This window comes from Dreissena polymorpha, chromosome 13 (assembly GCF_020536995.1).
Source record: "Dreissena polymorpha isolate Duluth1 chromosome 13, UMN_Dpol_1.0, whole genome shotgun sequence".
Lineage (NCBI taxonomy): Eukaryota > Metazoa > Mollusca > Bivalvia > Myida > Dreissenidae > Dreissena > Dreissena polymorpha.
The window spans coordinates 37627507-37645595 of NC_068367.1; the positions used below are offsets into that span (position 1 = coordinate 37627507).

The 18089-nt window shown below is 36.3% G+C and overlaps 2 protein-coding genes across 5 annotated transcripts in view; one reads left to right on the forward strand and one right to left on the reverse strand.

Moving 5' to 3' along the window:
- The window catches only part of LOC127854964 (uncharacterized), a 222834-nt gene extending 214629 nt beyond the window's left edge, over positions 1-8205 (forward strand). Inside the window, exons 1-3 of one of the 4 annotated variants that reach the window (XM_052390163.1) lie at positions 6632-7111; positions 7468-7603; positions 8131-8205. In XM_052390163.1, coding sequence (XP_052246123.1) covers positions 6791-7111; positions 7468-7563 — 417 coding nt within the window. In that variant the 5' untranslated portion in view covers positions 6632-6790 and the 3' untranslated portion in view covers positions 7564-7603; positions 8131-8205. Of the gene's footprint in view, positions 1-6631; positions 7112-7467; positions 7608-8130 lie in introns of those variants that run through there. The other 3 variants (XR_008037255.1, XM_052390162.1, XM_052390160.1) reach the window with 3 other exon arrangements.
- A 3680-nt stretch (positions 8206-11885) lies between these two features.
- On the reverse strand, positions 11886-18082 carry LOC127854960 (uncharacterized). Its single transcript, XM_052390156.1, has 5 exons — positions 18051-18082; positions 15872-16042; positions 14524-14648; positions 13744-13870; positions 11886-13530 (listed from the first exon to the last, which is right to left on the reverse strand). The coding sequence occupies exons 2-5, from the start codon at positions 16021-16023 to the stop codon at positions 13416-13418; spliced, it is 519 nt and encodes a 172-aa protein (XP_052246116.1). The 5' UTR covers positions 16024-16042; positions 18051-18082; the 3' UTR covers positions 11886-13415.
- Between the last annotated feature and the right edge of the window lie 7 nt (positions 18083-18089).

The following is an 18089-nucleotide window of genomic DNA, read 5'->3' on the forward strand; positions in this document are numbered from 1 at the left end:
ATCTTTAACACAGCATTTTAAATTCTCCCAGAAGATAACGAACGTGAAGTTTCGACAATGGGTGTTGATAACTGTGTGATTAACTTGTTAATGAGGATGAGAATTAAGATCAAACATTTAATATTTTAACAAAAATTAAATGTTTATATGTGTTGACGGATTAAGAGAGGTACAACAAGGGTACACAAATAATATCTTGCAAGTGGATAAGTAAACATAGATAAGTATGGAAATGTTAAAAATAATAAGCAAGTCCATTACACAACGGCTAAACGTTAACTGACTTTGAACACAAGTCGTGAAGTTCGTCCATCGCCCGTTCTGACATTGACTTGTCACATTGTTAGGGTCAAGCGGAAGGTAACCATGGTTACATTGCAGCCTGCGTTTATGACCTTCCTCGTACGTGTTTCCGAGGACCTTTCCGTTAGTCTGCTTCATGAATGGTGGGCACACTGCAACAAATATGATGTATGTAAATGCAGAGCCAAATTAAATAAGCGTAAACAATTAAGAAATGGATACTGTCAGCAAATTTGACGAATCGCATGATGTAGCATATTTTTTACTAGTTCTTAGAAACGGCCTTTGTGTTGATTTCACCGGAAACTTATAATTTCATTTTAGACCTTAAACGAATTAAGCTAAATTAAAATAAATGGAAATTATCGAAAATGCGCAAATGTACGTGCTGTTTATTCCCAGAACTCAACCAGCATGTGCACATAAAGATTGCACAAAAAGGTCCCAAGCAACGGTTTAGTGTTTTATTACCGTGCCGTTGTTTGTATATTGATCGGTTTGAATCGAATGAGTTACGATTTTTGCACATCTTTGTTTCACAACGTAATTGTTGTTGACCGAGTGCTTGAAGACACGCATTATTCATGAATAAGCGCACACTGGTTTTAAGTTAACAAAGCTTAAGGAATATAAACAAACATTATTTTAAAGTATGTAAAATACCTGTTTGATGATTAATACATACCGTCTGTAGGACACTTTTCTGACGTTGCTGAAGTAAAGTCACATCTTTGCAACGGTTGTGTTGAATCATAAGGACACGTGTCGTCGCACTTTCGTTTGTCCTAAATTTCAAAAGGAAACAGGAATAAAAAAAAGACAAACTAATCAGAATGTTTCCCGCAGAACGAATAGCCATAGATTTGATATCAGAAATTGTTCAATAAATCCTATTTCACATGTTGCTACACATTTTGGATCTACTGACAATGATTGCACTTTATCAGATTTCTCCTTTGTACCAATTGATGTTGTTCAAAACAATCTAGACCGTTTATGTAAAGAAACATATTGGATACACAAATTAAAAACTACGATTCCTAACGGTCTAAATAATAAACTGCTGTATGACATATAGAACATAAACATAATTTACATATACATTTGATGTTTGTCTATTACTATGTTTTTTTATAAATTATATTATTACTAATAGACTGTTGTATCAGCAATGATCCATCTCTGTATTATGTATTATGTAATATTATGTACTATATATTTTTCCGCCAAACGACGTTACGTTATTGTATGACGTTGACGTCACTTCCTTTGTATTTGTTTATATTAATGTACTACTGATCAAGGCTACGGCCGAAACATGTTTAGTACCAGAAACATTTAAATAAACAGTGACGTGTACGATTTATTTAACTTTATAAAAGGAAACAGGATAAGTCTGCGCAGTACCTCGATAAGTATAAAAAGAAAAAATATATTTTTATTTCAAATAAATCTTCTTGTTGATGTCTTAAACATTGTGTAAACATTTAAAAAAAAAACACTAAATAAACGCGTAAGCTAGTCAAACACATACAATCTGTTAATAACATTTATTTAATTTAGCAACGCTTAATAAACACTCTTTATAACAATATGCGTTTACCACATTATAATGCATCTCTCAATATTATTCGAGATATTGTTGCACAATGACTTAAAACAAAGGCAACCGGAATGTGCTTCTCGAAACGCTTTCATATGAATGATATGTACTGATGTTTTAAGATGGCCTAGATTTCCAATACAATTGTTTCGTTTTATATTATTACAGACACCGAATGAATTTATCATTTTACTCCGCCCATTAAATATCAAAACACATACTTAAGTGTTGCAATTACATAACCCACGTTGAAAGCATTCTAAAAATAGCATTTACCTCGCGTTAAAAGCCGACCTTGCTATAACTTAGTGCGGTGCAATTGGTAAACCACTATTGGAAATATAATGTTTATTGTATACCATTACGAAAGCGTGTGAAATACACGTGCCCATTTCAAAACACTAATAATAAATGATTCGAATGAATATTTTTATGTTTTTATTTACAAGCGTATAATTCGATCGTTTGAGAAATCATACATGCTAAATTTACTGTTTGTAGCTCGTATTATTCAACAACAAGTTGCAAATTGATATTTTCCATAAAGATACCATACAATTATATTGTATAAGTAAATAAATAAATCATAGTGTTACGTAAAAACTACAAATATATTTGTTTTAGAAGTCATCAAATAAAATCATCAACGCGATCGAAACAAGACCTGCCCTTCTAGCACAAACATGATAACAATACGCCTTTAAAAAAAGACGTGGATTCATTGCATGGTTTATACTCCACATTTTCCTATATCCTATATGATATCACATTTTTGCCAAAAACAACAATTCCATGAACGCATGGTACTTTATTTATTAATATACATAAGGATTGCAAATATATTACGCATTCAATACCATGCGTTAAATAAAATTTACCTTTACTAAATATACACTTTATAGAAACCATTACCTTTTGGTGAACAGGACGAATTAACACTGCAAAGTTGGTAGGTTATATGTTTTAAATATACAGCTTGTCGCCTCTTTTAAAAGCCGAACAAGACTATTTGTAAAAATACTAAAACGTATCTATCCTCAACAAAACTAGCCGATTTCACCGGTAAAAGAACGTTTAAAGGGACTATTCAAGGTTTTACAAAAGGATTGTTTGAGATTCTAAAGTATTCAAAGTTTTAAGAAATGACTGTTTGAGATTCAAAAGTCAAAATTTATTGAAATCAAATAAGCGATATACAAGAACTGATTAAGATACATGGTAAAATTACTTTCATTTTATGGAAAATTATCAATCAAAATTCGGAAAAAAAAATAAAACGTGTTTATCGTTTTTTATAAATAATTAGGCAAAACAATGGTTCTGCCTGTGGATTCAAACTGCGATTAATATTCAAAATCCTGCGTGATGTAGGTGGTAGATCGTTAGTGTTTGATGCTAGAGGTCCGGACTTGGAACTTCTAGGAAGTCAATTTTTATAATGTTTTTTTTGTTATAACAATTATTTTAACTGTTAAAAATAGTATAGCTTTGCAAGTCAATTTTTGTAATGACACTTAACAAAATCTAGAATATGTGAACCATCCCATACACAGATACACGTGTTTTATTTACTGAACACTGCCGTTCTTAAATCACAGGAAGATTGCGAATGGCTGTTCAAATATTAAATTGACCAAATCCCACATTTTACAGTGTAAACTAGGTCCGTGAAAATAGCAACATTGCTTTAAGCTGAAAATAATACCTCGTTTGTTAAGTCTTCTCGTTCGACATATAAAATACTCTGGTCTTGCTCTTGACAATCACCGTTGTTGCATTGTTCAACTGCAGAAGAAATGTTGTCGAAAAATATTGCGCACAAACCATACCTATGGTAACCAACAACTTTGCACCATGGTCGCAACGCACATGCGTTCAAGCATTCCGTCAACGACTTTTGAACTTGAATGACCCTTGGTATATTGTCCCCCATTGGGGGACCATGCCACGAAGACTTGTATTCCAAAGTCCAAACATGTGACGCCGTTGCACAGACACAAAGTAAAAGCGTTCTTAGAAGTCTCGCCATTATGTTCCGTCTTTTAATAACAGTTTTTCATAATTACAATTAATAACCTGTACTTAACACACTCAGACTCTCGAAAGCAAAGACAAACAACGAAAATGTAAGCGCCTCGCTCATTATATATCTACCAACTCTTTGTCGAGTGTTTCTTTGGAGAGGTAACATGACAAAATGCGATCGCAATTTGCCAGGTGTATAGTTATGGAGACTGGAGCCGTTTAAGCGTGGCATGTAGCATTGTAATCGTTGAATAAAAACAGATCCTATACAGTCCGGAGTACAATGCTTCTTCATTTATAATTTAACAAACGTTTCATTACGTTACAAAGCTGTGTGCTAGGAAATCAAAGACAAGTCGATAACTTTATTATGTTCGAAGTAGAACCGATATGAACAAGGAAATTAGCCGACTGTGTCATTGATGATTAAGAATGAAAAGCTTGTTTAAATGGTATCCACCATAACAAGGGACATCTATATACAATGGTTTTTAAAGGCATGTATCATAAACCATATTACAGGCGCACATTCTTAAATGTTCAGTACGAAACTCGTATTGATCCATATTGAACTGTTATCATGTATTTTTTTATTTTTTTTATATTTTTTTTTATAGATCAACATGGATGTTTTAATTGAACTATCAGATGAAAAAAGGCATTGATACCAACAATAAAAGGTGCATATAATAATAAAGACATTTTTCATTGAGTAAAGACAAACAATGATAAATAAGTTGTTATAACAGATGATAAGGCATAGAAAAAAACAATAATAGGTGTTTATAATTGTATAATTAAGTTTATGCAACAATGGCATTAAATAGGTCTCATTCAATGTCAAACGATTCTAAATTATTTTTTGAAATTGATATTTTTTCAAGTTATCATATTCGTACTTTATGTATTTCTTGGCTCCAGCTATTCTTGGAATGGATTTATTTGTCCTACATTTGTATAAGTATAGCTTTATAAAACAAAATAACATTATTTATTGCACTATCAGACTTTGTCAAATATCCAAGTAGAATTATTGGCATATTAATGAAAGAAAAAGATTGACCTGGTAGCATTTCATCAATTATTGCTTTAGATATCTGACATTCCCAGAATAAATGCTCTAAATTTTCTTCACTTTGTTTGCAAAAAGTACATAATGGATCATCAATTATTTTCATTTTGTTCAACAGACTATTTGTTCCAAGTATCCTATGAATTATTCTGTATTGGAACCACTGTACCTTAACATCATTTGTTTTTAAAGAGGGTAGTTCAAAAATGCAGTTCCATTCATTTTCATTAATTGTTGTATTTAGTTTTAATTTAATCTCAGGAAAGAAAGGAAAATGAATCAGAAACATAGTTTCTTGAATCTTTATTTGTGTGCAAACAACTAGGTAAATCTTAGTTAAAACCTTATTTCAACACTGGAGGTAACTTCTATAAATCTTGATGAAACTTGGTCAAAATGGTTTTTAGTCAATATCTAGGCCTAATTTGAAACGGATTCATGTGCGTCCAAAAATTTATCTCTCTAGGACGACAAATATCTATTAATCTTAATGTACCATTGTTAAAATGTCTATCCTTAAATATTTTAGGCAGAGTTTGGAATCTTCATCTTCGTCCAAAAACTAGTTCAAATGGTCAAATGGTAGAAACAAAACTTGTTATCGTTGAAACTATCTGGACCAAGCTCGAATCTGGGTCTCGTTCGATTAAAAAACTAGGTCATCATGCCAATTCTTAAAAACATTGTAACATTCATTGAACAAATATTTATGACTTATTATTGATAAACTTACTGAGACCGTTTATCCTTACTATATCTATATTCAAATAAACAAAAATATGTGACAACTGCGTTCAAAAAGATGTCGGCAGGTCAAATCTTATTTTAAAAATGTGTTTCTACTAAAAAAAACATCATTTGACTTGATTTTGATAAAGAGAAATCTGAATATTTAAATTATCAAGGTTGACTTTGTAATAAATAAACTGTAGACAATAATAATGCGTATCAGAATGAGGCCGTAACGCAATGTGTACACTGAAGTTGAATATACAGGCAAACTATAAATATATCCAAAGCTGTATGTGTATTAAAAAGGTGTTTAAATACATTTATTTTACAAGTACAATGTTTTGTTAATGAACGTTAATTTTTTTGTATTTAAACATTTTGTTGATACATTTTCTGATACGCATCATTATTGTCTACCGTTTATTGTTCTGTATATCGTTCTGTTAAATTAAATAGTGATATTTTTTATTGTATACATTTTCGTTCCATATATAATAGACCCATATAACTTATCAGTCGATTCAGCCATGAAAATCAAGTAATAGTATTGCATAAATTTTTATTTGAAGTCTACTGTTGTTCTGAATGTTTATTATAGTTTGTCCACAAATATTCTTATTAAACAATAATAAATAAACAATACTTTCATAATACAATATTAGTAATACAGTCCAACAACTGTATATTTAAAAATAATAATGACAATAATAATATTAATTAGTAAAATTATAATTATAAAAATACAAATAATTTAGATCAATATACATGTATATAAATGTACATTTAATACGGACTTAATAAGTTCTTACGCCGAAACTGAACAACAAACAACCCGGCATCGAGCAATGTGGATTTGTGTGACGTCATTCCAGTTTAAACCTCATAACGTCAATAACGTTTACATTATTACGTCATAAAAAAATCAACGCGCCTAGCAACGTCACGGCATTATAAGCCAACCCATTACATCATCAACACACGGAATGTAAAATGGCAAAACTGAAAAATAAATTAAAAAAAAAACACTTTCGAGTGCAGGGAAACTGGTCCTCAAGATGTTCGTCTGCATGTGCACTCCAACCTTAGTCACAAAAATGGAGGTCGACGCAAACGAATATAACGATACCGATGACCTTGTGGTGACTCGCGTTTACAGGGCCGCCAGCTTCACTAACGCCGTCACTGCCGACATGATGCGCGTACAGGGCTCCAGAAGCGCGACCCGGGCAGAGTCGCAAACTGCCGCCGGAACTAGCAGACGCCAGACGAACCTGCACGAGAGAACGCGTCGACCGGCCTCACCGGAAACGTCGGCAATATCAAGGGAGCGAATCTCGTCATGGAATAATGACTCCGAGAATTTAGCTATTTCACAGGTAAGTTACAATAAATGTATAGTCCCAGATATATTATAAAGTAAATTAAGATTAATGATATAGTTATTAAAATGACAATATTCGTATTTTTCTATTAAACGCTGTGATAAGTATTATCACCATAATACACATCCAAAACTTAACAATTAGTTACCCTGAATAAATATGGTTTATCCACTTAACAAATTTTAGTTCAATATTATTCCCCCCCCCCAAAAAAAAAACGCACCCAAAAAACATCATGATCATTTAACATAATTATTATGTAAAATAATCCGAAATATCTCTACCTGTTATTGATTCGCATTCCGTCTTGGAAACTTTATTATTTGCTCGTTTTACTTAATCCCATACAGAGCCCGGAAGAAAGCGACACCGGAAGCGAGGTGGGCGACTACGGAGATGCCGGCCTTGACTTGGCAACATTGCAGGCGTATTTGTATTGGATTTAATTTGTTGTATGTATGTTTGTTTGTATGTTATAAAGAAATGTGTTCTGGATCTGGATCTGGATCTGGATATGTACGTCGCAGGACCTTTCGGTGTAGGCGCGACGGAAGAGAGGGTGGTTTAGTCCCACTGTAGGACAGTTGACCTGAATATGTCAACTGTGTCCGCGCGGACAACACTTTCTTCAAGATTGTTCCACTCTATTAATGTCTTAGGGAAAAATGAGTTTTTGTATAATTGGGTCTTGCACTGGATTGGTGTGAAACACTTAGAGTTATTAACTGAATATTGTTCAACGATATTGTTTACTTTGGAGTCTTTGAAATGTTTAGGGGTAATTCTACGCTTTGATTGCCGGACTGGGGTAAGGAAGTCTTGGCTAGGCATTGCTGGCACCAGCCCCTCAACCACCTTGAAGAAGAAGATAAGTCTATTGGCCTTCCTTCTTTCCTGGAGAGGTGGGATCTTCATACTCTTCAGCATGTTTGTCACGCAGCCTGGTGTTTTGGTGTAGTAGTCGCCGGTTATGAACCTCGCCGATTGTTTTTGGATCTTTTCAATTTTGTCGATGTTTATTTTGGTAACTCACAATTGTATATTGCATGAGTACTGCGGGTGGATTCAATTATAGTTTTTAACGAAAACGTCAGAGTTATTATGTCAGCGCGTGCGAAGATTAGTGTGTGCGAGTTAGGCAGTAAGTGAAACAAAATAGAGCGCAAGAAAATATCAATAACTAATAGCATGAAAATAAAACAGAAACATATTTAGAGCGAGGGTGTGTGCGAGCCAGTAAGTGAAACAAAATAGAGCGCCAAAAATATCATTTACAGCCTGAAAACAGAAACAAGTAAAACAAATTGTTTAAGTAAAATTCATTTTAATTATTGAATACTTACCATCGATTAGCTTTCTCCTTTCAAAGGGGAATTAACCCATCCGGAAAATAGACTGGGAACCGTCCACCTCCATACTGTAATACAGGCCAGGTAAACATAGTGCAATGCAACCGAGGCAAAAACCAGTAACCAACCCTCAATATTCTTTCAATATATATATATATATATATATATATATATATATATATATATATATATATATATATATATATATATATATATATATATATATATATATATATATATACAAAAATATTAATCGAATAGCGGTGTGGGAGGTGGGACTTACCGATAGCAGGTAAGTATTTAATAATTTAATTGAATTTTACTTAAAAAATTGTTTTAATGTCATAAATACGTTACCTGCTATCTATGAGCTGATTTTGCAGCTGCGGAGGGCAATTTCGTAATATTTTCCCATCACACTAGAACCCATATACCAGGTTATCATCTAATGATAGCAAAACCCAAAACAAGGGTTATCAGCTAATCTTCGTTAGAACGGTATTAATTGTGACTTCTCAGACAGAAAGTATGTCAATGTCGTAAAAGACACTACTGTTAGTGAAATCACAACGAGAACAAACATATACACATTGTTTTGTTGGCACTTCAGAGAACGAAGATAAAATGCAAAAAGGTGGTCGCATTCCTCCAAAAAACCGATTGGAGCACGTCAGAAAGTGGGGTGTGATTAATATACGCCCACGAAACAGACAGAGCTCTTAATTCATGCGGTCAGATCCTAAAAATGAATGAATACTTAGATTAGAGATAAGAGTAAACCTTCCTTAGTCGAGGTCTAACCCCAAGAAATAGAAGCCGCAGACACATCTCCCCCCTCCTTTTTAGAGAAATGAAGACTGTCTGATGAGAATCTCGAATGGACTAACACTGCTGAAATATAACTTTAAAGCCCCGATTGGCCATAGAAGTATATTCTCATCTTCATGTCTACCAGTTTAATAATAACTTGGAAACTTTAAGATTTTTAGAAGCCATATAGAGAAGTTGATATTTAGCAAGAAGAGTGAAAAGGTCGTAAAACCATAATCCATGGTTCACCAAGTAGAGTCCATAAACATACGGCAAAGCTCACCAAGATATTCCAAATGAATATAATGAATGAACTATAAACATACGTATCCAGTTGATGTCAAACGGACGAATGAATAACAATCGCACACGCTGATGAATCGATTCCTGTGAAATGCGTTCACTTTGTTCAGCATTACACTGCGATCTACGATATTGTCTGCCATTGTGCAAAAACAATGCTGCGCAAGCGCGCATCACATTCATTAAACCGAATTCTCGAAAAACTAAACGAAAGAGAATTCAAGTAAACCATTTTCTAATGAAATGTCTAATGCGACAGAAAGAACTGCAAGACAAAACTTACAACAGGGCGTTGAGACGACCTGCTATGTGTAGGACGATAGAGAAAAATTAATGTTCTTGCAAATAAGGAATACATTCCTGGTTTCCAGATACAAGGAGTGATAATATGTTCACATCTGTGTCTGGATGTAAACCACGACCGATGTGTGTTAGTTGAAACCATCACAACGGAGTCGTTAAAATGTGTTGTCAATGAAAATAAGCTAAAAATAATGATCGCTTTTTAAGATGTTGATGTGCAGATGATATTCATTAGGATACCACATACTTGAGAATATCAAAATAAGTGGTCCCAAGTGATCGTCACCAACCTTCCATGCTCACATCTGTATAAGATGTAAGGGAGGTTGTGGTAGCTTTACTATACTCTTACCAAGATAATCTTTTAGTCTAGACACCACTGAATAGTGGGAAGTAGTAACAAAAAAATGGAAATCTGAGTTATTGAATTATCATGAGATCATTCCAATAAACTTAAAAATAAAGTTGAAACGGACGTAATAACAGACGTCTCAATAGAAAGAACGGTGACCGGAACGTTAAATACCGACCGGTGGCCGGAACCATTATTCAAGGCTGATTGGGGAAAGAAATCACGGCAAGCCGAACTTTCCCACTCCCAACAGACTTGAAAGTTCGACGAAAGAGAAACCGAACAGTCCGATAAAGATGAAGGACTTCTTCTGACCGGTGACCGGTGCCATGATCGGTGACCGGTAACCGGACCGGTCCATGGTGACCAGTTACCGGTACCTGGTACCAGTTGACCGGACCGGTCCATGGTTACCGGAGACCGGTGTAACCGGACCAGTCTATGGTGACTGGTGTGACCGGACCGGTCCATGGTGACCGGTGACCGGTCCCAGTTGACCGGTGCAATTGACCGATGACCGGACCGGTCCCCGGTGGTTCTGACCGGTCCCCGGTTATAGATGACCGGTGACCGGACCAGTCCATGGTGACCGGTGCCCGGACCGGTCCAGTACCCGATGACGTACCGGTCATATCATGACCAATGTTATAACCGGATAATGAGCAAAGTAGGGCGGATGCCATACAGTCAGACATAAGTCGATGTCCCTGACCAATGACCTTGGGTAAAGACCGGCGTAGGGGGGTCGCCATATGGTCTGATGTTGACCGACTGTTTAACTCAATAAACGTAGTACGGTCGCCATCTTGCCAGGTATCCGGTGACTGATGCTGCAACTTGTCATTCCATGATCTGCGAAGTCACCGGATATTAATCAACTATTGTATCTGCGGCCATCATGAAATCGATTATTTGAAAAACAAGAGCAAAACATATTCAACAATAAACTGGTCACTGACCAGATTATCATACGGCACATACAATCATTATTTATCAATAATGAAAATAATTAACATTCTCTCAGCTTAAAATTGAACCGTTAATATTACGTGTTCAATTCAATTGCATCATAACCTCTGGCGGTGTTGTCACCGGTTATTATATAAATGAGAAAGTCAATAGTATGTATAATACCACTGCCGTAGATCATAAATTAAACAAAAGTTCAATGAATTAGTTGTACGATCTCGTAACACAATAGAAGAACACGTTTTGCACGTGCTCGTTCGCCCCAAACACACCCAGCATGGTAGAAATAGACCTTTGTTCAATCAAACAAAAATCCATTTAAACCACATACATTTTTCCAAATAAATAGAAGAATGATAAAACACAATTTATATATTTAAAACCCCATTCAACCAAGTGAAATAAATCGAAAAACAATTTTGAATTCGATGCCATGAAAATGGCATGTCTACACCTGGTCGATCCGGAAAGAATATTGAGTGTTGGTTACTGGTTTTTGCCTTAGTTGCATTGCACTATGTTTAACCTGGCCTGCATTACAGTATGGAGGTGGCCGGTTTCCAGTTAATTTTCCGGATGGGTTAATTCCCATTGGAAAGGAGAAAGCTAATATATAGCAGGTAATGTATTTATGACATTTAAATATTTAGAGAGACGATGGTAGAAACTGAACGCGATTGAATAACGGTAACTTATTTATTGCGAATACAAAATAAACATAACAATTATATGCAAGTAAAACGTGAACAGTTTCGAAAACACCGTGAACATATCGTTAAAATAAAGACAATGAACTAAGCGCAAATGGAAATACACCTCATGTATATCCAAAGCCACAACAATAAAGCAATACAAAACAGTTTTAACAATATAAAAAATACCAACAAACAAATAATATAAATTAAAAACAAAATGCACCGAACTGAAGTTTTTCATACGATGTTTAGAACTGAAATCCAACAAAAATAACTGCAAAAATGTAAATCGACTTTATCCCATAAAACAATTCGTTTGATTGTTCGTTGTAAGCTTTAGTCTCTAGGAATGCATTTCACAAGGTAATACACACACTTGCAAGCATACGTCGTTGGTCGACATGGCAATATTTAAAAGACATTCTTAGACACCTTAAAACTTTGTTTGCTGCGATATCTTTTAGGGCGATATTTTGATGTGTAATTGCTTAAACATTTTAAGATATATTCGTTTAATAGATTTTTGACTTTTATTACGCCGTAAACTTATCATCTTCAGACACTACGGACAAACTAAAAACAATCAGCACAAGGAAATCAACTAAAATATTGCTCACGAATTGATTAAAAAAATTCAGTAAAACGCTTAAACTTTTGTCATGGAAATTAAACTATAACAATGGGGTTAAGAAAACTAGAAAATTGAAACCGAAAAGTGGAATCGATTTGAGAGAGTGCATATCTAAAAGTACTGCGAATTTCGGAAGGTTATAAATGCAATTAATTTCTCGCTCATCAACATATTTTTTTTAAATTTTGAGCCGTTTTACATTATTTTGTAATGGCATTTTGTCACACAATAATCGTCAAGTTTAAATATCTTACAATCGAGACAATGTCCCTTTAACTCTTTCAGTGCGGGAACCGAATTTTGAAGGCCTTTGCAAACCGTTTGGATCCAGATGAGACGCCACAAAACGTGGCGTCTCATTAGGATCCAAACTGTTTGCTATTCTGATAGTATTCTTTGAAAAAAAATCGAAGAAAATGCTAATTTTAGAAATTCAGCAGACGACATATTAGATGACGACAAATTTCCCAGCATGCAAAGGGTTAAACCCTATGAGCCATGTTCTGGGAAAACTCAGCTTAATTCATGTACGTTAAGTGTTGCCCAATAGTAGCCTGTGTGGTCCGCACAGGCTAATCAGTGACAATACTCTCCGCTCACATTGGAATTTCCTTCCGAAGAGTCTCTTTTAAGCGGTAAATTCTATAAAAGCGAAAAGTGTCGTCCCCCGTGTGGACTGCATAGATTAGTATGTGGCGACACTTTACGTATATGCATTAAGCCCAGATTTCAGAGAACAAGGCTAGAATAATACATGTATATACTAATTCTGATACAACGAAGCTCATAAACAGTTTTATAATGCTAGACTAATGCTGACACTATTTCCTCATGTTTGTATTCTCCACCGTGTGTTACTTTCTCATATTGGATTCTCCACCGTGTGTTACTTTCTCATGTTTGGATTTGCCACCATGTATTTGAACTTTAGCCAGTCTTCCTCGTTGTAGAACTGCAGGGACTCCCTCGGAAGACCGGGGCTATCCGTGTCGTGGAACCATCTGCAGGACACAAATATCAATCACAATTGTTCCTGTTTGTGTGTTGTTGTTTGCGCATCGCCGATTTGAGTTTATTTAATTTCAGTTTATCAGTCACCAGTCACCGCTTATTAAATAAAATCAGTCACCGGTTTTTAATAGAACCGGGCAACGATAACGACGCGATTTCTATTTAGAGAATGATTTACCGTTTTTGTCTGTTCCGTTTCTTACCTGTTACTGGACGGAGTGAAGTATCCAGCACCGGACCATCGTCTGTTGATTGCATTCACTTTGGACGGTAGAAGGGTCGGTACGGGGACGCCGGTATACGCGGTGGGGTAACCAGACATCGATATCCCTGAAAGGGAATTTCGAAACGAATAACTCCAAGCACTAAGGCAATAAACTTGATTCAGAATACATAAGATAAGTTTATCCACCATCATCATGATCATCACCATCATGATCAGCATAGTCATCATCATCATCATCATCATCATCATCATCATCATCATCATCATCATCATCATCATCATCAACAAAACAATCACCATTACCATTGCTGATTATTTCCGTGGCGTCACCGTAGAGGTCAACGTCCTCTTCGTTATCATCACCACTACCACTAACACCATAATAATTTTTGAAAACAGTATCACGCCCACTCAGTGAAAGGGTGTGACGGTCGGAGAAGCGTGAAATTTGTTAGACCGTGATGGCGGTACGACAAACCGGAATTCTTACGGTTCTCACAATACCCCCGTTGAAAATCAGACAGAAAGGCATAATATCGATTGAAAGACCCTCTGTAGATGTACAATATCAGCTGATGAAAATAAATTCATAAGCGTTGTAATTTTAGATTTTTTTAAATAATTGTTATATTTATCTTTCCAGACGACCTAGTCGTCTTTGCTCCCGCTTTACCACCACCAGCAACACAATCATATCGCCGTTTTCATAAAATCACCATGACACTGTGTTTAACAATGCGACGGTCGGTTCACTCACCTGACGGATGTGACGGCCGATCCCTTCGATCCTTCCAGGCGACCCAGTCGTCCTCGCTCTCGAAGTAGATGGCGTCACGGCGCGCCTCCCGCGGCAGCGTCCGGTACTCGTGTTGCTGGATCCATCTGAAGACCAGAAGAGCGTTTAAATGAGCATTGTTCTGGAAAAACTGGGCTTGATGCGCGTGCGTAAAGTGTCGTCCCAGACTATCTCGCGGAGTCCGCACAGACTAATCTGGGAGGACTTTTTTCGCTTTAATGGAATTTTTCGTTTACAGGAAGTCTCTTCTAAATGAAAATCTAGAATTGGCGGAAAGTAACATCCCTGATGAGCCTGCGCGAACTGCACCTGCTAATCTGGGACGACACTTTACGGACATGCATTGAGCCCAATATTCACAGAAAGAGACTCAAACAAAACCTCGTCTTTGTGTCACGATTCTTAAACGAGTTGCATTTATTTGTTGAACGGAAAGTATTTATTTCGCTTTGTGTAGAGCTATACTATTGATGGCATGAGTGATGAAGAAAGTAACACTCGCTTTTTTGCTCATGAGTCATAAACCATCTAGGAAAGCTTTTTCAAACAGCTTGTTCCAAGACATTAACTGAAGCTAGATTTAGTAAAAAGACTAAAGATTGAGACAAAATTGAGTTAAGGTAGACAACTACGGTACACCAGTAAGTTTTAAGAAAAAAAAATCGTAAGCATTCATAGAAAAGCTCAAGCTTACGGCGTTTCGATGCAAGGCGAGCACTCTATTTTATCGACAAAACGAATCAAAGTTTTGCTTAGATGTATATGCCCCTATCTGGAATGCGATTTTGTACATGTTTTATCATATAACATAGCAAATGTGTGCACCGTTCGGTTGTTGCTTGTAACTAAGGCTAAATTGGTTTCCGGCTCAGGTACTACTTAAAAGTACCCTGGGTACTCTTAAATTTACTACAATGTGCCCCGGGTGCGGAAATTACGCTTTATGGCACCCGGCCACTCCGGCGTACTTTTAAGTATATTTTCATTTATCAGATGTTAGAGGATTTATCAGCGAATAACATTTTTATCATAATCATGGTTTGAATAATTACCTGTTCTCTCTGGAAGCGAAGCGGTTATATGATTAATCAGTGGTTAGAGTGTTCATCAACGGTAACAATTTATTTGAGTCACGCTCTGGGTAAACGGGACTTAATGCATTGTATGGATTTTGTTGTTGAAAGGGAGTCTATTCTAAACAAAAATCTAGTGTTTGCAGAAATTGTCGCCCCTGATTAGCCTGTGCATTAAGAGTCGTTTTTTTTCCAGAGCGAGGCTCACTTTTAATAATTGCGGTTTACCTACGAACCTGTTCTCGCTCGGCACATAATAGGCGGCGCCCATCCACACGATGCTCTTTCCGGTTCCGGCCAGGTAATTGTTGAGAGGCACCATGTTGCGGGGACCGCGCTCGGCGAGGATCGACCCCCGGCTGGTACTGTATTCGAGCCCCTTCTCCATGGCGGCAGTGTTTGCTGTACTGCCACACGGAGAAAAAAACGTTTCTGATCAACGATCTGTGAAATCGGTGTTTAATGCACGTGCGTAAAGTGACGTCCAGATTAGCCTGTGCAGTCTGCACAGGCACAACCTTTACCGCATTAACTTAATTGTTTTTAAGAAGATACTTACCGGTATTAATACCAAAAATACCACAAATTAGCAGAGTGTCGTCCCTTATTAGCCTGTGTGGATTGCACATGCTAAACTGGGGCGACACTTTACGCACATGCATTAACCCCCGTTTTCCAAGATCGAGGCTCATTTACTATTCGTGTATTATTGAACAATTAAATTTGCTTGAATACAAAGATAAAAAAAACGACTGGCGGGTGTACTGAACACGAGACACATTTCCGCGACGAATTATTCTTTCTCCGAGCAGTTCGCCTAATAAACGTATGCTATAACATTCGCCCATACATTATCTATTTAGAAAGTAAGAAACGTATTATCTCATAGTTTTGGAAACTATAGAGCACCTTTTAGCGAACATACTTTTTTTCTTTAAATAAAAAATAGATTATATAAGTCACATATGTTCATTAATACGCAATTTACCAAATATACAGAACAATTTAGTAGGCAGAAAATGTTATTAAAACGGCTGATACCGCTGTATAATAGTCAATGGCAAACGCTAGCGGTTTCTCTACGATAAAGTTATCTTGATAGAAAACATTAATGAACACTTTGCTTCATAAATCTTTTATTTAAGGCAAGTGTGAACATTTTTATTTACTTAACTACAACTGCATATACCACGTTACACGATTGCATCGAGGTACTTAACTGTCAATATATCGTGTGTTTTAAATTTCCAAAAAAATCGTGCAGCTGTGTAACCTTCCTTAAATAAGAATATATGTGTCGCGTGGATAATTACATGTTTTATCAGGCCTGATAATAAGGACTGAAGGCCAGGCCTGAAAAACTTTGTCCGGGGGTTTTGGGGCCGCCCTGGTAGGGGGGCAAGGGGGGCGAGGCCCCCCGGACGAAAATGATTTTGAGCATTCTAAAACCTATTTGTCAGGCTCTCAGAAAGCCTTTAGACTCTGAATGATTAATCTATTTTATACTGAAAATCAATGCTGTCTGACACATATCTTACATCTCTGGCACATAACTGCTTTTGGGTGTTGGGGGCTCTGTTTCTGATAAAAATAAATTCAGTATCATTCTCTCATTAAAACAAACATAAATCATTTACTTCTGATTATTATAAAGGGGGTTGACAAAGGATACTATCCATGTTGTAAGCTACTTTGAAATGAGCTCGACAATGCCAACATGTGTCAAATAAGATGGACTCCCTGCTAATTGTAATGCTTTCATATGTTATATAAAACATGGACTGTCCGGCGAGCGCATTGGTTGAGGCACTCGCTCCTCACCTAGTTGACCAGTGTTCAATGCCCACTCCCGGCAGCATTTAAGTTTGGATGGTGGTCACCATACCGGACAGGTCGGTTTTCCGGCTTCCCCCGATATCACAAGGCCACACAAACAATTGAGACATCTAACAGTAACAGCAAAATACCTGGAACTTGCAGCTATCATTTAAAGTTCGTCCCAACTTTCGTAAGTCTAGCTAGATAGTAAATTAGGTAGGAGTGCTGAGAACACTCAGTGTCCACACATAATGAGAATGGCTCGGAAAGAAACTGATAAACTTTGAAATACAAACACACACGCTTTATATAACACGTGTAAATATAAAAGCCAATTTGTAATATAACTTTTAATGTAACCAGCTCGAAATGAGTACATATCTACCTACGAGTCACAATTGGATTCACATTATACATAAATGATGAATTGAAGTGCCCTCTAGTTTAAGTAAAATGCCGACCTAAATGACAATTCTTTTTGTTTCAACCAATGCACATGTTTAACGCCGAACCGGTGACGCAAAGAGTTTGCCGCGATAAATAACCAAACACTTAAATGGAATGCAAGAAAACAAAACAACAAATCTATCGACTTACCTTGAAGGGACTAACCAGACGAAGCGACTTATTTACACA